Here is a 27,001-nt window from a genome sequence, read left to right as displayed (position 1 = left end):
ATCTCACCGTCCCGGAGCGACGTCGCAAAAACGTCAGTTGCCTCTCGTGCCGGGTCCACGACTGCCTCCCACTCCCCTGGCGCGCCCGAGCACCCGCGTCTCTCCCTTCTCCACGAGCCCGCGAAACACGCTGATTGGTCACAGGCGGAAGCCACGGCCTTGGCGCCCGGTGAACAAATAAAACTTCCACAAAATACATAAATCTTCAATACTAAATTAATTACAATAAAATATAAGCAAAACATATACAAAAAACGTAAAACAAAAATTTATTTACAATAAAATAATATGTCAAATCATATACAGAAACAAAACTTCGCACATCACCTACACTTGCGTCGCACTAAACACGCAAGAGATGGCGCTGGCGAGGCATAACGGCCTGATGAAGCCGGGGAGACATTTGGTTCGACATCAACGTTACCCGGGAGCAGCGTTTTCGCGCGCGAACAAGCATGTGGGGGAAACGTCCATCGTGTCGACATAATATTGTTCAACACGCGCACGTCCGCACAATGGCAACTGTGTCATAAGTATATTGTTGGAGTGTCGTGTATTCACTTTAATATTAACGTCAGAGACTTCATGCCACGCGGGAACGTCTGACGCATCATTCGTCGGCAAGGGACCTCCTCGAGCAACGGAATCCGTGCTGCCACTGGAAGGGGCAGCATTAGTGCAGAGACGGATATCCGAAAACATAAACGGCCAGGAGTGCGACAGCACCGTGTACCTCGTGCCAGTGAGAATAAACCTCTGTAATTTGTCAGTGTATGCATCTTTTAAATTAATACTGTGTCCAGGGTAGCCTGAACGACCCAGGGATTCTTTCAGTCGGCTTGCCTCTGCTTCCGGTCACGTGGCCGAACTGAACCCTGGGACCCACATTGTTTCTTACGTACTTAATTACTACAGGGAGGCAGACGGAGCGGTGTCACACTCTTATTAATGGTCTTTTTGTAGCCATTCCGCCTTTGTTTCAAAGGAAACCTCTTACTAAAACCGTACTGTATTTTGTTCATCTTTCCTAAATATCCACATTTCTCACAAAGTGCCTGCCTAACCTGCTCTCCATTAATTTTTCTGCACTAGAAGTAGGCCTGACTAGCCTGTAGTTTGCCCTGTCCCTTCCGACTTTGAAAATTGGTACCAATATTGCTTCAGCAACTTTCCTCCCCAATGACATCTTGTACTGAATTCTCTGGGAAGTCTTCAACCTGTGTTTCAAATGAGTAGCCTTTTATAAACCCATATTACCTCTCCATCCAGGCAATTTTACTTGTTCATTATCCTTAGCGCAATGTCTTTTGTCAAAATAAAAGTGTTTTCATTATGGCATAAACTGAATCCTAATTGAAGTAAGAAGTTTCCTCCATGGTATCCCCTTTCAAAGTCTTTGGCGTATCGCAAAGTTTCAAGTCTTTCTGTCATCTATATCATATTATGTCTTTTGTTGTTTATTTTTTTCACTTCATAAAACATAAAGTTGTGAAAGTATGGCGGCGAGTAGGGAGGTTAGTCTCAGCTCTTTGTATGCTGAATTAAGTCGTTTTGGCCAAAAAGAAGAGTATGAACGAGCTCTAAAAACTGCCAATAAAAGTATGTTTTTGATGCCCTTAAGCTTTTATGTTTACTAGTCGTCTTGTACTTCTTAAGTTGTCGTTCTTAAACCATATGCTAAGTTAGTTTGTATGTTTGTTTCATAACTGTTTCTTAAATATGTTGCAGTACTTCAGCAGAAAAATGATGAACAGAAGGCATTTCATTGCAAAATAATTTGTCTTATCCAGTTATCTAAATTCCAAGATGCTCTCAAAGCATGTGCGAAGGAGCCCAAGTTGTCAGCGTGAGTTTTTGTTAATTATTTATATAAATGTAAAAATTGTTACTAAGACAACGTGGTTTCGGGTTGAGCTATATCTAATATAAGATGCTTAGTCAAGCTATTATTATATCATTATTTCCTCAAATGAATCTGTAAGACTTGTTAGGAAGAGTAAAAAATATTTATCTGGTAGAAATGCACAAAACGATTGTTGTGTTCTTGTGTTTTACCTATGTGATCCCGTTCAGGAGTTTTACAATGCTTTTATTGCTCTTGCATTATTTCAGTTTGAGAGCTGTGATTTGGAGCTAACGTATCTTCAGTTATTAACTCGTAGTAATGTAATTGTTTCATATCGTGTATCAAAGTTGATCTCTTGATTCTGTAGACATTGATCCTCTAGTACATGATGCTTGCTGTTTTAATTTAGTACATTGAAAGAACCTGGAAATTAAAAAAAAAAACTTGTGATATAACATTGAATGATGATAGTAAGTTGGGTAAATATGTAGAGTAACGGTAGATGCGAAAAAAAATGCGGTAAATATTTACAATCGCGGTAGATGCCAAAAAAATGCTAAAAATCTGAAAATACTTTTATTCTGTGCCCTTTCACTTCCTCTTTTGAAAACAACCGGCGGAGGTAAGAAATTCCAAATACTTTAGGAGATATCGAATTTTTTAATTTCATCATATGTAGAGTCGCGGTATATGCCAAAAAAAATGCTAAACATCTGAAAATACCTTTATCATATGCTCTTCAACTTCCTCTTTTTCCATTAAAAGCGGCGGAGATAAGAAATTCCAAATACTTTAGGAGATATCGAATTTTTAAATTTCAGCACAAAACCAGCGCATTCCTGTGGCGTGCGTGCACCATTGTTTCTTGTTTACGTACGAGAACGAGTATCTATTTTTTTATTGGATAATGATGTCACGTGATTGTTCGTGATATGCCAGAATTCAAATGAACTAATACGTGATTATTTAGTTCAATTATTGTTTAAAACGGTGTTTAATTACCGCCTCCAACTTACGTGAGTTTTTAACGTTTCTAATTTTAAAGTCTTATTTGTTATTTTGATATTGTTGCGCAAGTAATAAGTAACAAAAAAAATTACGTGAGTTGTTACTGTACATCCTTTGTTACGGGTTTGTTATGTAAGGTCAGTTACATTATAAATAATTTAAAACTAAAGAATAATTAAAATTAATTCACATTATTTTTAATATCACCTTAGTTTTAAAGTATTTATAATGTAACTGACCTGACCTAATCGACCATTTTAGTTTACTGTTCACCCTCTGTCCGGGTTTGTTTGGTCAGGTCAGTTACATTATAAATATTTTAAAACTAAACAGCCATTAAAATTAATTCACAAAATAATTTTTAATGTCGGCTTAGTTTGAAAGTATTAATAATGTAACTGACCTGACCTAATCAACCATTTTATTAATTACGCATTCACGATTCACGTATTCACGAACACGGCAAAATAACAAAAATGGCGCCGCTCGAATGGTTCCACAGGTCTTGTATTGCAAAATTAAAAAATTCGATATCTCCTAAAGTATTTGGAATTTCTTATCTCCGCCGCTTTTAATGAAAAGAGGAAGTTGAAGAGCATATGATAAAGGTATTTTAGGATTTTTTACATTTTTTTTGGCATCTACCGCGACTCTACATATCATGAAATTAACAAATTCGATATCTCCTAAAGTATTTGGAATTTCTTATCTCCGCCGGTTGATTTGAAAAGAGGAAGTGAAAGTGCATAGAATAAAAGTATTTTCGGATTTTTAGCATTATTTTTGGCATCTACCGCGATTGTAAATATTTACCAAAAATGCTAAAAATCCGAAAATACTTTTATTCTATGCTCTTTCACTTCCTCTTTTCAAATCAACCGGCGGAGGTAAGACATTCCAAATACTTTAGGAGATATTGAATTTTTTAATTTTCATCACAATACCTGCGTATTAATGCGGCGATCACCATTGTTTCTTGTTTACGTGTGTCTATTATGTTTCTTATTGGACAATTTTGTCACGTGACAGTTCCGTGATTGGCCAGTATTCAAATGAACCAATACGTGATTATTTATTCATTTATTGTCCAATACGATGTTTAATTAAACGGTCAACTTCTGCCATTTGATTATTCGTTTCTAATTTTTTATTTGGATATTGTTGCGCAAGTAATCAGTAACAAAAAAAAATTACGTGAGTTAATGTTCATCATTTGTCCGGGTTTTGTTAGGTCAGGTCAGTTACATTATAAATAATTTAAAACTAAAGAACCATTGAAATTAATTCACATTATTTTTAATGTCCGCTTAGTTTGAAAGTATTTATAATGTAACTGACCTGACCTAATTGACCATTTTAGTTCCTACTGTTCATCCTTTGTCCGGGTTTTTTGGTCAGGTCAGTTACATTATAAATACATATTTTAAAACTAAACAGCCATTAAATTTAATTCACATTATTTTTTATGTCCGCTTAGTTTGAAAGTATTGATAATGTAACTGACCTGACCTAATCGACCATTTTATTTATTACGCATTCACTAACACATGGCAAAATAAAAAAATGGTGTCGTTCGAACGGTTATACAGGTGTTGTATTGCTAAATTAAAAAATTTGATATCTCCTAAAGTATTTGGAATTTCTTACCTCCGCTGGTTGATTTTAAAAGAGGAAGTGAAAGAGCATAGAATAAAAGTATTTTCGGATTTTTAGCATTTTGTTCCACATGAATACACAGGTATTGTGATGAAAATTAAAAAATTCGATATCTCCGAAAGTATTTGGAATTTCTTATCTCCGCTGGTTGATTTGAAAAGAGGAAGTGAAAGAGCATAGAATAAAAGTATTTTCGGATTTTTAGAATTTTTTTTCGCATATACCGCAACTCTACATATTTACGGTAAGTTGAATATAAAGAAAAAATTCCACTAAACCTGACATATTTGTATGTATTGTGATATTTTTGTTTTGGTCAAGATCTTTTGACGTACTGATTGAAACAGCAAGCATCGTGTGTACCACAGGAACAAATAGACAGGATGATACCATACATTTAATACAATTTCCACCAGTGTGTTGTCTGCTGTTCCATTTCTCTTACGAACTTTTACATTGATACCAATACATGCACAATTACACATACATCAATTTCTTATAAACCCCTAAAATTTATTCTCTCATTCGCCTACTCCTATGACATCATTCATTCCCCTATCTCTCCCCCCTCCTGTATTAACCTTCCGTAATAGTTGGTATCGTGCTCTATATTTACCCCAATCCTCTAGACAAAGTTCAGCTATGTAGTCTTCAGCTAATAACTCATAGCTATTATAACTTATAAACATTAATATCTAACATTTATTCAAAAATACTATTCAATCTACACTTAAATTGAGGTTATGTATTAAGAATATTCTTTCTCCTATTAAACACACTGCAATGGCTATTAAACATTCAAAGATTTTGTACTTAAAGGCATTCCTTAAGCCACATTTCATAACCATGCAGTGTAAAACTCTTTCTCAATTGAAACTAATCAAAATTCAAACACTTTCTAGGACATTTCTTGAAGTCCGATCTTGAAATTGCTATTTGTCTTTTGAAAACTGGTGAGCCAGCCTTGGAACCTTAAAGTAAACTCCCAACAAGTAGATGACAAAAACCCATAACCTCCACTGTGAGGAAGAGACACTTGTTTCAGATGTGGATTTATTTGTGACTGTAATGTTGTCTGCATTTGTAGGAGTCTCATATTTGAGAAGGCGTACTGTCAGTACCGCCTCAACCTTCCCCAGGAAGCGCTGAAGACAGTGGACTCTGACCCTGAGCCCTCGCTCAAGCTGAAAGAGCTCAGAGCTCAGATCTTGTACAGACTTGAAAGGTATGTCATTTTTTGTACGCTAGAATATAAATATTTTCAGTGTGCAGTTACCGTATCTGTTATTTTTCTAAATGCTGCAGGTAAGGAGTGTGTATCTCATAATCAGCAGCAAAGTGAGCTGGAGATTAGGGTACATATTAGGTTTGGGGCTTCCTCTTTTGAGTTGGAGATCAGCTTACTTCATTTGCATACATCACACTTTTAGGTAAAGATATGCACCATACTGCATATAACAAAAAGTACAGTTGGACTCCAACTATCCACACTCCAGCTATCCAGATCGCCAATTATCCAGATCGTTTTGAGAATTTTTTTATATTTTTTATTACCGAGTTATGTAGTTTCGTCCGTCAGCTATTAGTTGATACTGTACAATCAGTTTTGCATGCTTTGTTGGACTCTTCTTACAGTGAGTGTACTATAGCAACTATTGCATATGCAGACAATGAGTCATAATACAGCAAGCACTGTTTGTTTTGTCAGGGCCAGTTGCCAGTCAGTCTGTGTCCTTTACCCAGACTGGTTTGTCACTATTCGTTCCGTCTTCCGTGTATGTTTTTGTTTTGTGCTGGAGTTTTATTTTTCTGTGCAGTATGTCATCTAAAATAAAACATGTGTTATCATTGGCAGACAAAATAAAAATCCTTGAATTAGTGGATAAAGGAAAGACAAGCAAGTAGTTAGCTGAAGGAAGTGGCGTTAAAACATCAACAATTTTGGGCATTAAAAAAAAATCTTCAATTTAAACTTTGTGTCTGTCCTTGAGAATGAAGATGGTAGTTCGTCTAGTAAAGCGAAGAAAACAGCAGAAAATTAAGTTCTTGAAAAGGCCGTATTCAAGTTTTTTTACAGCAGCGAGCTTTGGGCAACTCTCTTTCAGGGCCAATTATTTGTGAAAAAGCAAAGTTGTTAGCCGGAAAATTGACACTTTGTCTTCTTTTAAAGCGAGTAATGGGTGGCTGTGAAACTTCAAGGCAAGACACCGTATTCGAGCATTAGATTTAATTGGTGAGAAACTTTCAGCAGATCCTAAAGCAGTAGAAATATTAATTGAAAGTTTCAAAAGTGAAACAGGGTTGTATGACCCAGAGTTTTTGTATAATGCAGACGAGACTGGCCTTATTTGGAAGGCTTTGTCAAATCCACTCTAGCTTCTGAAAGGGAAAGTAGTAGAGCGCCTGGGCATAAGGTTAGCAAAGACCGCGTTACTGTGCTGGATTGTGCCAACTGTACAGGAAATCACAAAATTCCTCTCCTTTCGATAGGCAAATCAAACACTCCCCAGGCTTTCAAAAATGTAAAATTACTTACCGTCTTTTACAAAAATCAATCAAAGGCCTGGATGAACGCTGCTTTGTTTACCGAATAGTATGATTGAATTTGATACCTGAAGTAAAAAAATATCAGAAAGCTATAGGTAAAGAAGGCAGTAAAGTTACATTGATTCTGGATAATGCACCCATCCACCCACCTTACAGAAAGTCATCTTGACAGAGAAAACCTTTTTCCTGCCGCCAAAAGTTACCAGTTTGCTGTAGCCAATGGACCAATCGGTTATTGAAACTATGAAGCGACACTACAAAAGACTACTGTTGAGGAAACTTTTGATAGAAGACGAAAATGAAGGCAGTGTAGCTCATTATCAAAAAAATTAATTTAAAAGATTGCTCTTATATGGTGGCTGAAGCATGGAGTTTGGTGAAAACATGCACAATAAAAAGAGCTTGGAACAACTTAAAAGGCATTTGAACTAAGGAGGAAGTACAGAAAGAGAAAATAGAAAAACAAAAAAAAACAAATGTGAAATTGAAGATGAAGAAAGAGAAGTAGAAGAGGATGAGGACGACATGTGGCTTGAGAACATAGACATTCTCTTGAAAATTCCTGGTTGCTCCGAATGCAATGCAGAAGAGGTAGGCGATTGGCTTACTTGTGGTTATTTGGACCTTGGGTATAATATTCTAAACGATAATGAGGTAATTCAAAGTGTAACTCTGACGGAAGAAACCGACGACCAAGAGGATGACGTGGCTACTGAACGAGACGCGGGACCATCAGCTAATGAGGCGTTAGCGTGTCTAGAGACTGCGTCGTTATCATGGATGGCGCGGCAGTCTGAATGTGACCACACCCAGCTGCTCTATGTCAAGCGGATAAGGGATTTGGTAGCACAGAAACAATTTAAGTTGTCTAAACAGCTGACTCATTGAAATGTTTGAGGAATGAGAAGCACTGAGTATGTTTATGTAAGTACTGTACTTTAGGAAATGTAAAAACTTTTTTTTGTTATTAGAATAAATAGAGCACATACATATATTTTTGCTGTACATATTCTGTGCAATAATTTATTATTAAAATAAATTATTATATTATATTAAAATAAATTGTGACCTATTTTCCATTATTATCCAATTTTCTTGATATTTAGTCCCAAATAATCTGGTAAATGGAGTTCTACTGTACTTAGTTTTCTATACTATATTATGTTCGGCATGCTAAATTAAGCATATCTTATGATGAAAGTCATACATAAATGAATGGATATAATGCTTAAACTTTTTAGTGATTTCTCTAAGAATGGGGGAAAAAATTGACTCCCAACTAGTACTGGTACTTAAATTTTATATAAACTAAACTAAAAAAAAAAGTTCATTAGGGGCTTGAATAATCATTTAACTTGGAAAACATTATTTTCATTGACTTTTATTAAGTGAGTATTCTATTAAAACCAATACGTAATCTAATAAAACTTTTTCAAATTTTTTTAATATTGTTGCTACTTCAGAATATTTGCACAGGGGTTGCAAAATAAATTTAGTAACTGGTGTTTTAAGTTAAATTTTTGGTTAATTGGACTGAATGAATCTATATATAATTGTTATTGTTGTTCCGATTATGTAATTGATGACAGGAGAATGATTTGCCACAGGTTTCAGGAGTGCTTTGATGTTTATCGAGATGTCATCAAGAACAGCAGCGATGAAAACGAGAATGAGCGCGAAACAAACCTGTTTGCTGTGGTGGCAAACCTGTGCGCGGAGAACCCTGTAAGTACGTCACACACTTGTGGGATCATGGCAGTTAGTGTGAAGTGAGCAGCTGTAGCCTGGGAAGTGTCGACAACTTGCTCCGTAATGTGGGCCGTCACCTTGCAGAGTTACGAGGCCCCTCAGTTGCGGGAAGACACGTACGAACTGTCGTACAACGCAGTGTGCCAGTTGATTGGCAGGGGGCTCTACCAGGAGGCGGAGAAGAAGCTGAAGACCACGGAGAAACTTTGCAGGGAGACGTTTGAGGAGGATGATGCAGATGCTGATGTTGAAGAAGAGCTCAGCATTATCAGGTGTGATTGGTCGCCCGTGGCATATGCCCACTTATCCCTTTATTAACCCACACTCTCTCTGACCAATGAGAGGGGCAATAGTTAAAATGAACTTTAAGGTTTCGGTTAACATCTCACTCCTTTGTAAATATTTCTTTGTTTTGTACTTTTTCATTATTCCAATTTATCAAAATATGGAGTTCATTTTGAGGTGTACAGTTTTAGTAGAGTTAGTTTAAGGAGTTTCTAGATTCTGATTCGTCCAAAGTTCATATCCTACACACACTTTTTGTAAGTAGCTTAACTTAGTTTTAATAATTTTTTTTTTGATCTATGCAAAAATAAAACAACAAAAATTATGAAACTTAATACAAAAGAAACTTAGGTTTTTAGTGGATTGAATTAAAGCATCTAACAATATTTAGAAATTTAAGTGCAATTCTGACTAAACATATTTGAGGTAAATTTATATCTGAGGTAATTTTAATTGGAAATCATCTGTGTTTTTACGTATTGGAGGTGTGCTTGTAAATGGGTAAAAAAAAAATCAGGTTGGTTTCGAGATGGAGCTGATTTTATCATGTCACAGAAATATTTTTGATGCAGGGTTTTTACGTACAGTTACGCGCAGAGGCTAAGGGCAACAGGGCTTACAAATTTTTTAAAGGATCTTGAAAACACTATTGAATGTGTGTTCATAAATTGAGTCATGCCTGCTATTAGGATCAAACCATGATCTTTACCACATGATTGTGATGCCTCCGTGCTAATGCCGTCCAGAAGTTAGTTCTAAAAACCACTGTGGTAATGCACCAATTTCTGATTCCAGATAAGTGAGGGTGTGAATGCTGTCTGGCTATCTGGAGTTTGCTATGGTTTTCATTACTCCCGGCAAATGCTGGGATGGTTTCTAAGAATAGGACATAACATAATTCCTTTCCTAATGTTCCTAATTTGAGTTAAATGATTATTATTTTGTAGGAAAATTCTATAACTTTTTAAAAAAAACTGTGTTACTTGTAGTCTTGTAATGCATTCCAGCTAGTCTGAGCACTTTGAGTTAGCTAAGTATAATCATAGTTATCTTTCAGTGGACATGGAATTAAAAAAAAAATATATTAATCTGGTGTAAGTATTTTGTCAGTTGGGACATCTGTAAGACACAATACATTTTGGTTGAATTTGCCAGAGTTGTATTGAGGAAGGACTGTCGTAAGTGAATCCCAAAGTGCTGAGCCAAGCTGGAAAGCAGCCCGTGAGGGCCTGCCTCACTGTGCCCGTGTGATGTGAGCAGCGGCAGAAAGTGAGCGAGAGAGCGCTGGGCCGGCAGGGTGCAGCTGGCTTACTGCATGCAGATGCAGGGCCGCGAGAAGGAGGCACAGGCCATCTACTCGTCGGTGCTGAAGCATAAGCACGACGACGTAGGGCTCGTCGCCATCGCCAGCAACAACCTGGTCGCCATCAACCGCGACCAGAACGTGTTCGACTCGAAGAAGCGCATGCGCAGTGCTACCCTCGACACCCTCGAGCACAAGCTGAACTCCCGCCAGCGCCGGGACATCGCCCTCAACCAGTGCCTGCTGGCCCTCTACACCAACCAGGTGCGAGGCGACGACCCTGGCTCGAATCCTCGCTCCCGGTATTCTGCTGGGTTCCTTTGGTCCTTGAAAATCCTTGAATTTTTAATGTAAATTAAAATAGAATTCTTAAGTAGTGATGGGTCGGTCGAATCCTTGAATACCACTGAAAAAAAGTTATATTGAAACGAAAAGATTCGTACCCTCTCTATTACCGTTCCCCAAGGATGGTTTTTTTTAACGTGTAAGTTTGTTGGTAAAATTACAATATAATATGTATTGATTTTGAAAATGTAGTACATGAAACGAACATTTAAAGGGTTAAATGGTTTTTAACAATAAAGTAAAAAATAATAATAATTAGAATTCTTGTAAATGATTTTATTTTTGACCCTCGAGAATTAGGTTTGAATTCAAAGGGGTTGTTTCAAGGTACTGTTTGTGATTTGAATTCGGGATTTGGATTCGAGAAAATTGAGATATGACCTATCACGCTATCACTATTCCTAAGTAACATTAAATTGTTTGAGTGAGCATTGATTTTCCCATATTTTGGCCTCAGAGCTATGATCGCGGTGTTTTTTTGCAGTGGCCGCCACGTGTCTTAGAAGTGGAACTTTGCAGTTAGAGAGAGATTAAATTTGTAGGTATACAACTGTTGGAAACAAGTGTTCCATTGTGTAAGAATTTGAGTGGTAAAGTATGTGAGTGCACAAGTATGCAATTGTGCTGTAATGCAGTCGTACTATAAAGCATGGTTGTTGCCATCTTTGTTTTCAGGACGTAATTTGATAGATAAAATGGTAAAATGTGATATATAAATTCATATTGGATTTTTCATAAAATGCTGATGTCATTGCCTTTTTCCACCATACTGGCTGTAAAGAAGGGTAAAATGAGTTATATGCAAAGAGGAATTACAGTTTTGGAGTGATATTTAAAAAAAAATCTGTTTTTAAGGTAGCTAAAGAACCATTGTATGTACATATTACAAAAACTACAAAAACCAAAATTAGAAAGCTTTTGAAGTAATATTGTAATATCAAAATAGCAAGTATCTACCTGACATTTATTGGTAACTTCATTATAAATTAAACTAAGAAAAGTAAGTAAATTTGTTGATGTTGTCATGCCAATTCTAAAACCATGTAGATGTTTTCCATCTGTAGATGTTTTCTTCCTATGGTACCGACGAAGGTGGGAGTCCATACACTGGTAGTGATAATTGTGTTTCTGTTATTACATGTAGTGCCCACCACTAAAGTCTACGACTGTTGGTGGGCATGTGACAAATTATAAATAAATAAAATAAATAAATAAACTAAATAAATTTAAGGATAACCTGTTTTGTGTATGTAAAATTAATTGATTAAACACAATTTTTTTCATAAATGTTTGGAAATCCATTAAGTAAAGATATAGGTCTATAGTTGTGGGTATTTAGTTAGCCTTCTTCCTTGTGGATAGGAATGACATTTGTTGTTTACCATTTGGTAGTAAATACATGGTATTTAATGTTATTAAAAAATTGGTTGTAACGTAGGTAACAATGAAATAAGAACATCCTTTTAAGATGTAATTTGTTATTTCATCGGAGCCTGTTGACATAGTGTATTTAAGTGACGTGATACCCCAAAGCACTAGACTCTCAGAACTAGAGGAAAATGGGATTGAATTAATGCTAGTGTTTGATATTGTAAATGTGGGGCTGTTATTAGACTGAGACATAAACATTAGAAAAATAAATTGTAAAGGAATTTGAAATTAGAGAAGGATGTTGAGAAACAATTCCATTAATTTTTAAGGATAATTCATCTTGGTAGCCATTTTAATAACTTAAACATAATGTGAAAAATTTTTGGGATTATTTTTAACATTATTGTTTATTTTTTTAGTCCAAAACATTGTATCACATTTCATGGCTATCTTGATTTTTTTATAATAGAATGAATAATACATATAAGTATTTATTGATTATTACATATTGTGTAGTTTAAGAATATGTGGTAAATATGTAGTGTACGGATTAGCGCCAAAAAAAAACGTACAAATCTGAAATAACTTTCATTATATGCTCTTTTACGTCCTCTTTTCATAACCGCCTGCGGAGATAAGAAATTCCAATTACTTTTGGAGATATTGAATTTTTAAATTTTAATTATCGTAAAAAAAATTTATAAAAAACTGAAATAACTTTCATTATATGCTCTTTTACCTCCACTTTTCATTACAGCCTGCGGAGATAAGAAATTCCAATTACCGTACTTTTGGAGATATCGAATTTTTAAATTTTAATCACTATACCTGCACATTCACACGGCTTCCATCATTGTATTTGTTTACGAGTATCAATTGTTTTTTTATTGGATAATGTTGTCACGTGATAGTTCGTGATAGGCCAATATTCAAATGAACCAATAGGCCGCCTCCAACTTAGGTGAGTTTTTAACGTTTCAAATTGTTATGCTTTAAAAAATTACGTTCGTTCCTACTGTTAATCCTTTGTTCCGGTTTGTTAGGTTAGGTCAGCTACATTATAAATACTTTAAAACTAAAATATCATTAAAATTAATTTTATTATTTTTAATGTCAGTTCAGTTTCAAAGTATTATAATGTACCTAATCTAACTTTTTTCCCTTTTTGTTAGTTCAGGTAAGTTACATTATAAATACTTAAAACTATAGAACAAGTGAAATTAATTGATATTATTTTTAATTTCCGTTTAATTTGAAGTATTTATAATGTAACTAACCTTACCTAATGGAAAATTTCTGTTATTTAGGCATTCACGCGCACACGGCAAAATATCAAATGCATCGGTCGAATGATTACATAGGTCTTGTATTGCAAAAAAGAACGGCGATATCTCCAAAAGTAATTGGAATTTCTTATCTCCGCAGGTGGTTATAAAAAGAGGACGTAAAAGAGCTTATAATGAAAGTTATTTCAGATTTGTACGATTTTTTTTTGGCGCTAATCCGTACACTACATATTTACCGAATATGCAGTTTTTATTTTTTATTTTAAGGCAATAATTCTTTAATAAGCCAATATACATTGGAATTAACATTTTGAGTTTCTCACAAAAAACATTTTAATTTGTCTACTAATTCATTCACATCATAGGTCATAAAAAAGTCCAACCAGTCATGTTCATTAATTGTGTTGTAAAGGCTAAGATAGTCACTTTTTACACGCTTTATATTAGCTTCACCTGTATGTTTGTAACCGACTCCTTTGGGTGCGATTTTGACCCACTTTAAACGGCCAGATTTTATTCACACTTCGTAAACTTATCAAGGACTGGTGACAATACCATAATTTAATAAGTTTATCTCATTATCCTGATTAGGATCGACAAGATTAAATAATTTTCTCCCCCAGCCTCTGTGTGAGAGCAAGTGAGACAACCGTGCAGTCGGCGCATGCGTACCGTCTACCTACTTTCCAGCTCGAGCACTCGGGGTATTAGTATTATTACAATACATCCACGACAGTTGGTTTGTTGGCCGAGCGGATTAAGGCGCAGGTCTTCGATGACGTCAACCCACGGATTCACTGGTCGTGGGTTCTAATCCTGTCCACGGCTGAAAAAAAATTTGTTTTCTTTTCAACAAATTTTGGGATTGGTGCCGTAAATCCAACTGTAATTCGTCTGGGTCTTCGCCAATCCTTCTATTCAAACTAACAAGTGAAAAATAAACATAGTTTAAAAAAACTAATAAACACGCTTTTAAAGCACATCAAACTAAAAAGTGAAAAATAATTTTTAAAATAAGCTTAAAACAATAATGAATGAAAAATACTAGTATTATTGAGAAAAAAGTGTGGGGCGCTTTGTTCCATATTTATCGTACATCGAGCGCCCGATGGTAGAGCAGCCGACACGTCATAAGAAGGCTCTGGGTTCAAATCCCAGTCCGGGCTATCCAAATTTTTATCACATATTCTATACACACTTATTGAGAAGGTCCTTTCCTCATCCTTTCTCAATCATTATCCTTTCCAAAATTCCTGTTATGTAAATGTGGAACGCTTCACGTAATAATTAATCCGTAACTCCCATCCTTTCCTGCTTCACAGCATTAATTTTGTTTGGAAAAAAAAAAGTGAAACGCTTTGGGCACTTGATGTACGATAAATATGGAACAAAGCGCCGCACTTTTTTTTCACAATAATACTAGTATTTTTCATTCATTATTGTTTTAAGCTTATTTTAAAAATAATTTTTCACTTTTTAGTTCGATGTGATTTAAAAACGTGTTTATTAGTTTTTTTAAACTATATTTATCAAGATAGTAATTTTTTTTGTAGTTTCTAATGCAGGCAGAACTCTTGGAATAAGTAGGATAAATGTTCATGGTAGTTTTAATATCAAGTGCAGGATGAGGTAAATATTCTTTAACTAGTAAATATTCTATAACCAACAGATGAACTGATTAATTACATGTTACAAAAAGTTAGTAAACTAGCGATCTAAGAGCTTAACGGAAGACTGATTAATTTTGTGCCTAGGCTAGTAGTAAAGATTAGTAACGATTAAGTCTTGGATTTTATATAAGAATGAGATATACCTAATAAGAGTATGCTTGTTGGACCAATCAATACCAGAATCATTAAAATCAACCAATTAATAAAAAAATCATCCCAAGAGTTACTGCAAATATCTTCCAAATTTTCAAAGTAAGTGGCTAATGTGGTTGGAGTCATTTGAGGGGTAATAGTATAAATATTACCAACTACTAGAGATTTGGCTGGCGAGATTTTAATTTTGATCCAAACCATATGGAATTTGGATGGTATTAATAATATTATGTTTGTATAGGGTTTGCTGACGTAAATTAATTTTTACATGCTTTATATTAGCTTCACCTGTATGTTTGTCTGTCCGTCTGTAACTCTTTCGACTAAGAGTGAGTGGCTTATCACTGTAAAATGTCCCACCAATTTCATTACATTCGTTAGCCGAGCGGTCTAAGGCGCGCGACTTCTGTGACGTCAGCTTTCGGATTCAGCGATCGTGGGTTCTACTCCCAGCCACGCTGAAAAAAAATTTTTTTTTTTTTCCCCCCGGTAAATTGTAAGATTATATCCATACATCTAACTGTAAATGATTCGGAGAGACTTTACCATTTCTTTGTGACGTTGCAACTCCAAATAGTTATCTCAGATGGTAATAGGTAGTGTCGGTAACTCATTTCCCTATGATAATTATACATAAATATAGTTTAAAAAACTAAAAAAAACATGCTTTTAAAGAATATCAAACTAAAAAGTTAAAAATAAATATAGTTTAAAAAACTAAAAAAACATGCTTTTAAAGAACATCAAACTAAAAAGTTAAAAATAAATATAGTTTAAAAAACTAAAGAAACATGCTTTTAAAGATTATCAAACTAAAAAGTTAAAAATAAATATAGTTTAAAAAACTAAAGAAACATGCTTTTAAAGATTATCAAACTAAAAAGTAAAAAGTAATTTTAAAATTTAATTTATGACAATAGTATATAAGCAATACTAGTATAAATGAGAAAAAAGCATGGGGCGCTTAATATACAAAAAATATGGCAGAAGTCGCCTCAAGCTTTTTTCTCATTTATACTAGTATTGCTTATATTTTATATACTATTGTCATAAATTAAATTTTAAAAATATTTTTTTACTTTTTAGTTTGATAATCTTTAAAAGCATGTTTCTTTAGTTTTTTAAACTATATTTATTATTAATCACAATGAATACACCACTATCTATTTCATTAGATGTTAGGAGCTGGATTTTGGTAGGATCTGAAAATAATATATTGATCCTCAAAATAGTGAGAGTTGATACTATGATTGAACCATTCTTTAATATATATTACCATATTGGATGTGAATAAATTTTCCAGAAATTCATTGGATGTAGTCGTCGGACGTGTTAACTGGCAAGTTCCCCGCGTGACGTGTGCAGGGAGAGCAGTGTCAGCAGCTGTGCGCCCGCCTGGTGAGCTCCTACCCCGACATGCAGATGGAGGCAACGCTCATCCAGGCGGTGCAGCTCTCCCGGGAGGGCAAGACCCGGGAGGCGGTCGCCCTGCTCACCGGCCAGTCCGGCCGCGACCCGGAGCTCAACCTGGCCATGAAGTTGGCCGCCGTGCAGCTGCTGCTTGCCGAGGTACCGCCTCCCCCTCCTCCTCCTCCCTGGGGCTGCTTGGAGAGGCTCGTGGTTGGACGTCCCGTTGCCTTTCCATCCTGCAATTTGTCACCGCTTGCAATGAAGATTCCGTGCTAAATGTTTTGGTTGGACATGACATGGGGCTTAGCTTTGGCTACTTGTTGAAGCCAGCACTTGTGATCTGGTGTGATTATCGTGACGGTTGTACTGGCCCCGTGAAATAATTAAGTTATATCCTCGCAGCCCTTACAGGCTAGAGCCTGTTAGTAAATATATGTGGTTGCAACAAGGTATAGTATGATGTCTGGATGATATCATTTATGCCTTGACAAGCCAAACATTGGGATAAATAGTTTAAAATTAGAATTACAGTAGGATATGGGAAAATACAGTATGGTGGGGTCTATTCCCCCTTAAGCCTCTGTGCGGAACAGTGCTAGGTGCTGTCAAACACTTGCTTAAATTATGATACGAACTTGGAGACGTAACCTTGAGGATCTTGCACGATACAGCATTGCTGCATTGCATGGTTTCATAGCTGTGACCATGAAATAAATTCTAATAACCAACATTTTCTGACAGTCTTCTAAAGAATAGGTGTTTAAAATACTTGGGTTCGCATGTAGACATAACAATTTTATGAAGATGTCACACTTCACATTTGCGTACCCCCACATCAGAGTGATAGGATAATAACTACCTATATAAAATGTTTGCTGTATATGGTCAAGCCACTGCTTCTGTGTGTGCACAGTTGCAACAGTGGCTCCACCATTCTTGCCAAGTTAATCTTTCACCACGAGCTAGGCACCAGCACCACAAAAATTCTCCTCTTCAGGTGTCCAGCCCGCTGGGGAACTACTTCAGTTAAGGATTTAGCTGCTGCAGGCATTTTCTGTGCCAGCATTTTGAATGATTTGGTGGAATGCTTTCCAAGCTCCAAGTCAGGTAGTTTAGATCCTGGTATAGCTATGAAAAGTGCTCCTTTCAGGTAATTGGAATCTTAACTTCATGTTTGACTAAAAGAATTGTACCCAAGTATAAAATCATGTACAATAAAATTGTGAGCCAAGTTTGGTGGCAAGGTCCTTTCTTTGTAGTTGAACATGGACAGTGATTTAATTATTTGGAGATACATTGGTGATCACAGTGAACTTGGGTGCTTCCTACTTTGAATACTATGTATTTTGATGTATTGCCAGTCCAAATAAAAAATTAATTTTAAATTTAAATCACTTGGCAAAGAAAGGAGGTATATAATATTTTAAAATTGTACTAGTATGTTAGAGCCCATTCATAATGCATCCAACAAGGGAAATACACGTAATCCCTGTCAGGCCTATGCCCAAGAAACAGCAAAATTCAGTGGTTAAATAGTCTGATTTCAAAACACTACACAGATAATTTAATTGGGCCAGCATCTGCTACACACGCATTTGGAACGGGCTATGCCATCAGCAGAAAACAACTCTGTCAAAGTGAAAGACGACCATTTGCTGCTAGTGCCGAAACCAGATTGAGAACGTGATAGGCTTCATCCCCAGCAGAAAGAATATGACCCGTTGATTTCACATTACCTATAAATAATTTTAAAAGTAATCGCTGGGGACCACAAAAAATATTGTGAATAAAATTGATTACAAGCAGTGTTCAATTAAATGTGCAAATTTTTTAGTGTAAAATAATACAAACTGTGAAAAACGTTGGTGTAAACACAATATGTTCATTTCCCCCCTTATTTTTTTTCCACCACCCTTAAGATCTGTACTCCTTAGCTAAGGTATTAAAATTAATAATTTATTTATATTTTGTAACAACAGTTTAAAGCAGTTCTGTCCTCCACAGGGAGAAAGAAAGGAATCGTGTAGAATACTGGAGAGCCTTGGGGAGGCGACCTTCAAGCCAGGGATCATTAGTGCGCTGGTGACCTTGTACCTGGCTGATAAGAACCGTGACGGGGCGTCTAAAGTGCTGAAGGATGCAGTGGACTGGTACCGCAAGAACAAGGTGGGTGCTTAGCTCAGAGATACACTTACATGTGTCTTAAAACACTGTGGGAATTTATGAGCTTTTGACTGACTAGAAGGTTGCCATATTAAACATCAGCTGTGAATGTTTTCAGTGCACTTATTAATGAGGCAGTCAAAACCATCTTTACTGAGCATTATTTAATTAATTGCACATACAGTATTTTTTGTATTTACCTGTATTACTGCTTTAAAGGATAGCTAACTACCAAAAAATCTCGAGGTGAAAAAAATAATTTTCTTTGACCTTGAAAAGTCTGAAATGTTTGGAGAAAAATTAATAGTAAATCTGGAAATTTTTCTCATTATTGATAGAATTAAAAATTATAACAAGTCACTCTATGTTGTTTTTACTGCCATGAAAAAATCCATACAATTAAAATTAAAACTGGTGCTAAATTGAAAAAAATCTTGACTTAAATTGTCTTAGCCTTTTTTTTTGTGCGCGTGTGTGTGTGTATGTGTGTGTACACCAATTGGTGTAAGAGTTTGCAAGTATTCAAAAATTTTTAATTCAAATTGAAGAAATAAAAATCCAATTCAACATTTAATATATATATGTATATATATATATATATATATATATATATATATATATATATATATATATATATATATATATATATATATATATATTTAATTATTCAATACATTTACAGCAAGTGGGACTCATAAAAATTTTTTAAAGGAAAATAGATTGTAGCATGTATGAAGCCAAGTATTATATTAAAAAAAAATTTCCACTGTATTATGCAATAATAATTGTTCTTGAACTCTGACGAAGTGCAAAAAAACATAGTTTCACTAGATGTTTGAATTTGATTCGAAGAATGTTTTGTGTTGGTTAATAATTTGATATTCAATCCAAAATACAATCTGAATTTTTTTTAAATACTAATTATGTTTCCCAGAAGCGCTGTGAATGCCGGGAAAGTGGGAAAGTGAGGGGTGTCTTGTCGGCGCAGGTGAGCGCGGGGGACCTGAGCGCCATGTGGCGGCAGGCCGCGGACTTCCACCTGCGGGGGGGCGAGCCAGCCGTGGCGGCCCAGAGCCTCGAGGAGCTGCTGCGCATCAACCCCGGGGACAGGAAGACGCTCGCCCAGCTGGTCATAGCCTACGCCAAGGTACGCTCACGACACCACTCTGTTGAAGTGCTCGCTCGCGGGCCATCGGGCGTTTACTGTTTGGGTGAAGGTGAGTTAGTTAACGACTCAGGCAACGTACACTGTGAAAATACTAATTACAGTAAATTCTCTTTAGTACGTACCCCTCCTTTACGTACTATTCTGTATAAAGTATTAACACGTCGGTCCCTTGAAAGGCAATGATAATTCATAGGGATTATTATCATATAACGTACAATTTTCCTTGGCGCGAATCATTATTACTCGGTAATACGTACAATTTTTATTCGTGTGAACAAAAAAAGTTTATGTAATATTTCTCTATGTAGTATTTCTACGTAGAATAATTGCATTCACTCGTTTTACTTCGCTATACGCCATATTACGTTGCTTACATTGCTTTACAAGCGTGTTTATTGATGAACATGGCTAAAAAAAAACAATATCGTCAGTGCAGGAAACAGCGCGCGGCTAAATTTCATTTTAGCGCGAAACATTACTCAACTTACGTATTTACGTGTTAACTGACTGCCAAATCAAATTTATCAACATCAAACGAAGACATGGGGCCAAATTTTAAATATTGTTGAATGTACTATATTATGCATATTATCGTTGTTGAATAAGCAAATGGTTACGGCAGCGATGACGTATTTTATTACTCGTACCTACTGGCTACACTGCAGCCTGTGACCGAGCGTCTCGAGGTTGGCTATGCTGCATCTTGTAGCTAATCTAAACAGTGTTTTGTTCGCGACGTAACGTAACCTAAACGGTAATAACGTATAAACGGAATATACCCTGAAATTGTAATTAAATTCCACTTGCACATTGAAAGAACTCGCGCTTTCTATTATATATTGTTAGTTTTGTTAAATATATACTAGATAAAATGGCAAGTGAAACTTTCCGCCGCAACTAAAGATTTGTAGGTCACACTATGAGTACCGGTACTAAAAAACGTGTCGGTATTAGTATTGCAACAAAACTCGAGATTCTAAAAGCGGTTGACAACTGCAAGAAGAAGTGTGATGTGGCAAAACAATTTAATATCGCGCCCACAACTCTGTCTACAATAATCAAAGACAGAGCTAAGATAGAAGAGAATGCAGCAAAATTGCACCACAAGAGGCAACGGTACAGTAAATGTGTGGATAGTGACCTCGACAAAAATCTTTTTGATTGGGTTGTTCAGGCACGATCCAATAATATACCAATTTCTGGCACAATACTGCAAGAGAAAGCACGCATGGAGGCATTAAGGCTTGGAATGGATAATTTCCAAGCCTCAAGTGGGTGGCTTACTCGATTTAAAGCAAGGTGGAATCTAAGTACACTTAAAATATGTGGCGAAGAAGCAACAGTTGATACCACAGTGACAGAAAATTGGAAAACGAATTTACATTCTCTCACAGCAGGTTATGCTGATAAGGACATTTTCAATGCCGACGAAGCTGGCTTTTTTTATAATCTCTTGCCAGACAGTACTTTAAGCCACAAAGGTGAAACCTGCCATGGAGGGAAACGCAGTAAGGAAAGATACACTGTACTTTTCTGCACTAACTCTGATGGCTCTGAAAAATTGAAGCTTTTAGTTATTGGTAAATATGCAAAACCTAGATGTTTTAAGAACATTAAAAAAACACCTTGCACCTATAAAAACAATAAAAATTCATGGATGACTGCTGTGTTGTTTAAGGAGTGGTTACAAATGTTGGATGCCAGAATGGGAGCATACAACAGAAAGATTTTGTTGTTTCTGGACTCTTGCAGTGCACACAAAGTTGGTGTCGAGTTACAGAATGTAAAGATAGTTTTTTTTCCACCTAACTGCACAAGCAAATTACAGCCTTTAGACCAGGGTGTAATTTCTCAAGTAAAACGCTTGTACAGGAGGCAACTAGTGCAGTTTCTATGTTGGCAGATGGAACACCAGAAAGATGTTTCAAAATTGAAGTGGAACATTTTAAATTCCATGGAAAGACTTTGTTTGGTGTGGGACAAAATCCCTCCTGTTTCAATTGCAAAATGCTTCAAGAGGGCAGGTTTCAGCACTGACAACTCTACAGATGCATCTCTGGAAGCTGATGTCCAGTGCCAAGAAGAAGATATACTTGAATGGTCTAAAGTCACAGTAAATCTGCAGGTGCAAGAAGCAATATTTGCTGACTATGTTGAAGTAGACACAGCTCTGGAGACTTGCCAAGAACACGACGACGACATTTCTGCTCCTGCTGGTAGTACTGAAGACCTGCTGGAGGATGATGCGGAACAGGAGATAAAACGTCCTACAAAGCAAGAGGCAACCAATGCTCTGGATGTTCTCCACAGAATGTTTTTGACATCTGAAGTGCCAGAAGCAAACATGGAACTTTTCAGGAAAGTTGAGTGTGTGGTAATGAAAGATATTTCACAGCGAAAAGTCCAATCTACCATTCTGAATTTCATGCAAACATTGTAGGTCTAACTAAGTGTACATTGTAAAGTTGAACATAGTTTTTATTAATAGTACATAATTATTTTGTTAGTTTTATTTACCGGTAACTTATGTCAGTGCCCAAATTTTTGTAATTAATGTTTTCAAAGTGGAGAAAATATGGAAGATATGGAAATAATACTGTATTGTAGGGCCTATGAAATGAACATTTAAAAACATCTCTGATGCACTGTATGAATGGCTATTACTTCCACTGCAAAAAGAGGTAAGCCTACTATGTATGTATATTTAAGGTTACCTATGTATTTAAATTATATTAACTATGTTTTACTAATATTTTGCATTACTTTATTTTTTTAAGTAAGTAAATCACATTATTGATAAAAACAAGGCGTGTAAGACCACATACATACGTTTTAATTAGAAAATGAAAAAAAAAAACTGTAAACATGTGCGGGTAGCGACATTTTTTTGGTTTAGGGTAACTCCTCTATAAAGTACTCCTCTATAAAGTAGTATCATATTTTTGGTCCCCTAAAGTACTTTATAAAGGGAATTTACTGTAATAATTAATTGTAATTGGGTTGAAATGAAATAAAATAGTTGTATTCTGACTTTTTTTTTATTTTAAAGGCTATAAAAATAATAAATATGTTTAAAACTCGGTTTTCATTCATAAACAGACTATCGTGGAAGCTTTCACACGGAACACAGCCCGTACTCCTTAGCTCTGTCGTTGACCTAACAGTTTCTGGTGATCCGGCATTCATTGCTTCAGCTAGGCTAAGAGCGTGGGTAGCCTGAGTCTTCTGGGTTCCTGCTCGCTATGATTGGCTTGGATCCCTATCCACGCACATGCATAAGTCACTTCCACAATGGCTGACAATGGATTCTCCTTCTGTGTACGCTTTCCTTAGATTTTCACACCTTTCAAAGCATCGGCCTAAAGGACACATTTTTGCAACTTCATAATTACCTAAATACTTAACATGGAGAATAAAAATGAAAGTCAAATGAAATCATGCAAATTAAAGATTGTGTGTAAAGTGTAAATGGTGGATTTGGATGAACTTACAAACCATATTGTATACATACAATACAAATTTAAGTTTTACTACAAATTTAATAAATAACATGAAAATACACCCAGTTAGTACTGTTTTTTTAATACATATTCACACTAATAAAGATTTCCTACAATTTATGCCGTTATATTCAAGTATGTTTTTTTCCTTCTTCCATAATTACACTTGTCTGAAATCACTTGGTTATTGATTCAGTTTTGGAATGAAATGCTAGCAGTATGCCATAGATTTGTGACACAGCAAACAAACTGAGTGTAGAAAATATTTTAATGTCTCTCATGAAATTTTTCTACTACAGCATTAATTGATAGTATCAGCATCTAACATGAATGTTGCAAAACCAATAGAGATAACATTTTGTATCTCCATATCTTTGATTGTCTATTCAAAATGTTAGATGGCGTTGTTTATGTTTTTGAAAGAGTTTATTATGCATTCGGCATCTTTTTTTTTTTTTGCGTGTGGGTGTGTGTGTGTATAGGTATATATATATATTTTTTCTAATTTTGTATTGTAATTTTTTGAAGTGGAATAAGTTTTCACTTACCAAAGAATTGGGGGAAGAAAATGGAAAAATAATCCTGAAGTTTCTCTTTGTCCCAGTTATTCACAATTTTAATTTTGGTAATTTTATATTTTAAGAGCAGTTTTGAACACGTCCATTGAAAGGTGTTAAAAATATTTATTAGAATGTCTAAATACTAGTGAAAACATTATAAATTCTGTGAATTCGAACAATAAAAACTAAGCTTGTAAGGTATTTTAGTTAGGTCAGCTACTTTAATAAAAATGTATTTAATTTATTAAGTACAAATAGGTAATTCTGCGACCTAACCTAATCAACTTTTTGCTTTAGTTGTTATTTCTCGGAAGGGTCTGCTATGAAGCAGCTATTGTCACCTAGAATCCATACAAGCATTAAAGCTTTATGCGTTTGTGGTCCCCAGTTTGACCCGGCAAAGGCCCAGAGCCTCAGCAAGCAGCTTCCGCCGCTCAGCCTGCCCCAGAACGCGGACATCGATGCCCTGGAGACCTCAAACTGGGTGATGAGGAGCAAGGTGGCCAAGAAGACTGCTGCCAAAGTAGAGCAGTCGCCCAGCTCCAAGCCGGGGTTCGTCTTACGCTTATTCACAGTTGCTTCTGAACGCTTTATCCTTCAAGTGGCATGTTCAGTCTGTGATGACTGTGTGCAACTTCTAGAAACATTTGTTCTCATGCTGAGTTAGTTTTGTGGAATAGTTCCAGTTTCAATTATATTGATACATTGATCCAATATGTTTCACTAAATTTTTTAAATTTCTGAGGAACTTCTTAACAGAGCTTAACACATTGTATTGATACATTGCCACCAATATTAAAAACATTGGCCATGTTGCTAGCATTGCAGGTATTATATAAAAAAAAATTTAGCTACGTATTTCATTTCATTCTTTTCAGTTTTACTTGATATCAGTAATGCCATGTTTGAAATAATGCATTGTGACTGATATACTGACATACGCTTATTCATGCATCACTGACCTTGTCCTAACTCTCCCTCTTTTACCTTCATTCCGACATCATTGTGCTCTTTTACATCAACAGTGAGATTGCTTGTATGTTACCATAATTGAGATGAAAACTTATACAAGACCCAATTCTCCACATTATTTTTGATGTATTTAAATGATTTAATATGATTATAAATAAAGAATGAAGGTATCATTTAGTTATGTGACGGTTCCAGTTCTCTGTTCCTTCTGTTTTCTGCAATTTAACCAGCACTGAAAGTCTAAAATATTTTCTCACTACCAAAAAACCTTGTTCCGCCCAAACGTCTCCCAGTTAAATGCAGTTCTCAGGCAACATGGTTAACTTAACTCAGTGTTATAGCTTATGCAAGTTTTATCGAGGAAGTGAACATAAGGAAACAAATATATATTCAGCTTTAATACAAAAAGGAAACTGAGGTGTGTGTCCAGTGGACAGGTAGAAGCTCAGGCAACGCACACATGTTCCTAACTTCCCTTGAAGCGGTGGTCCTACGGTCATATTATTTTTTTATGCTATCATATCATGTATTTTTATTATTAATTTAATCGCTTGTGAACAGATGTTTATACTTTCTTGAAACAATGGTGACAGGTGCACCATAAAGTAAACATTCACCCTTCAAAGAATGGTTATTACATTTTGCTACATCCTGCTGCTGCTGCTGCAGATTCTAGGTACCGTGCTGCTTCAGCCATGAAGCAACTCGCCTACTTATTTGTAGGCCTGTGATTTTTCTATGCTAAGCTAATAGTTACACTAGTAGCAGTATGAAAAAAAACTTTTTCACTTTAGAGTAACATAGACATAAATTTTTCTCTTTCATTAAAACAACATATGTGTTCATACTGTGTTTTATCACATCATCGTAGCATTTGCATAATCGTCGCCCCGTGATTTGGAAAAAAAAAAAATCACAAATGCAATCTTTCATGTTTACTGTGTACTACTACGCATTAGTTCCGGCTCATGTTTGGGTCACAGTTTTAGTTTTTCTATTTAAAGTTGAACAAAATATGTTTTTGTTGCATGATTTATTAATTTAAATTTTTTAGCATGCTTTTGTATACTCTGCTTTTTAAATAAAGTTTCTTTCCATGGATAGGTTTTGTTTTTAAGGAAATCTTTATCTCATCAAAAATGCTGTTTTCGTAAAAAAAAAAAAAAAAAAACACTTGCAACTTTACTATTTAAACTTGATTTTAGTATAAAATGTTTAACGTTTATGCAAAAAAATATATATATGTATATATATAAAGCATGGTAATTGCTTATAAGGATACTTGTGTCTGTTAACTACATTACACTTAAAATAGAAACCACAATCTCTCCCCAAGTTAGTGTACAGATATAGCATATTCAGTACCTAAACTTTTTTTTTTAGTGTGTGTCTTGGAATACCGGCCGTAGAAGGCTATTTCTGATGGCTGAAAAAGTCATTATCAAAAAGTGATTTCATTTGATTTTGAAGCCTGCTTAAGGAAAAAATTGCATGCAGTATCATAGTGTTATAAATGTAATTAAAAAAAAAAATTAAGTGTCTTCAAAAGTTAGGTGCGGACTGAAACAAATTGCCTGAAAACAATGCACAACCTGTTATTTCTTAGTTCTTACATGAAATTTCTAGTTAACTTCACAGAGAAAATTCAGCCTCGCCTGCCAACAAATACTAGCACACCGTCGTTGCAATTGCAATAAACAAGGACTGAACCCAAATAAAATATCATTGTACAGTTAATGGATTAGCAATACAAGTGGACCCTTTGTATAACCGAGTAATGTAAATTCTGTGACCTAGTGTGTATTTCCCTTACTATACCTTATTTTGACAGAAATACAAATTTCCCTGACTCCTGGAACTCTTCCCTGATACTAAACATCCTGTTATTTACAACAACAAAAAACAGTAAATATAATGTAAAATTGTGCCTAGCAAACAAAGATGTACTGTATTCCATAACATAATGGTATGAAAAGCTGTGAATGCATATATTGGCAGTTTAAAGAATT

General features: G+C 35.5%; 1 protein-coding gene across 1 annotated transcript in view; it reads left to right on the top strand.

The window, feature by feature from the left end:
- The first annotated feature begins 1,416 nt into the window (after positions 1 to 1,416).
- The window catches only part of LOC134530376 (signal recognition particle subunit SRP72), a 32,476-nt gene continuing 6,891 nt past the window's right edge, over positions 1,417 to 27,001 (top strand). The window contains exons 1-10 of the mRNA XM_063365147.1: positions 1,417 to 1,599; positions 1,729 to 1,846; positions 5,598 to 5,735; positions 8,665 to 8,782; positions 8,891 to 9,078; positions 10,388 to 10,658; positions 16,585 to 16,788; positions 18,634 to 18,795; positions 19,781 to 19,939; positions 24,409 to 24,572. Of these exons, the coding sequence (XP_063221217.1) occupies positions 1,497 to 1,599; positions 1,729 to 1,846; positions 5,598 to 5,735; positions 8,665 to 8,782; positions 8,891 to 9,078; positions 10,388 to 10,658; positions 16,585 to 16,788; positions 18,634 to 18,795; positions 19,781 to 19,939; positions 24,409 to 24,572 (1,625 nt within the window). The 5' untranslated portion in view covers positions 1,417 to 1,496. The remainder of the gene's footprint in view (positions 1,600 to 1,728; positions 1,847 to 5,597; positions 5,736 to 8,664; positions 8,783 to 8,890; positions 9,079 to 10,387; positions 10,659 to 16,584; positions 16,789 to 18,633; positions 18,796 to 19,780; positions 19,940 to 24,408; positions 24,573 to 27,001) is intronic.

Source organism: Bacillus rossius, chromosome 3 (assembly GCF_032445375.1).
Source record: "Bacillus rossius redtenbacheri isolate Brsri chromosome 3, Brsri_v3, whole genome shotgun sequence".
NCBI lineage: Eukaryota > Metazoa > Arthropoda > Insecta > Phasmatodea > Bacillidae > Bacillus > Bacillus rossius.
This window is presented reverse-complemented; position numbering and strand designations above follow the sequence as displayed.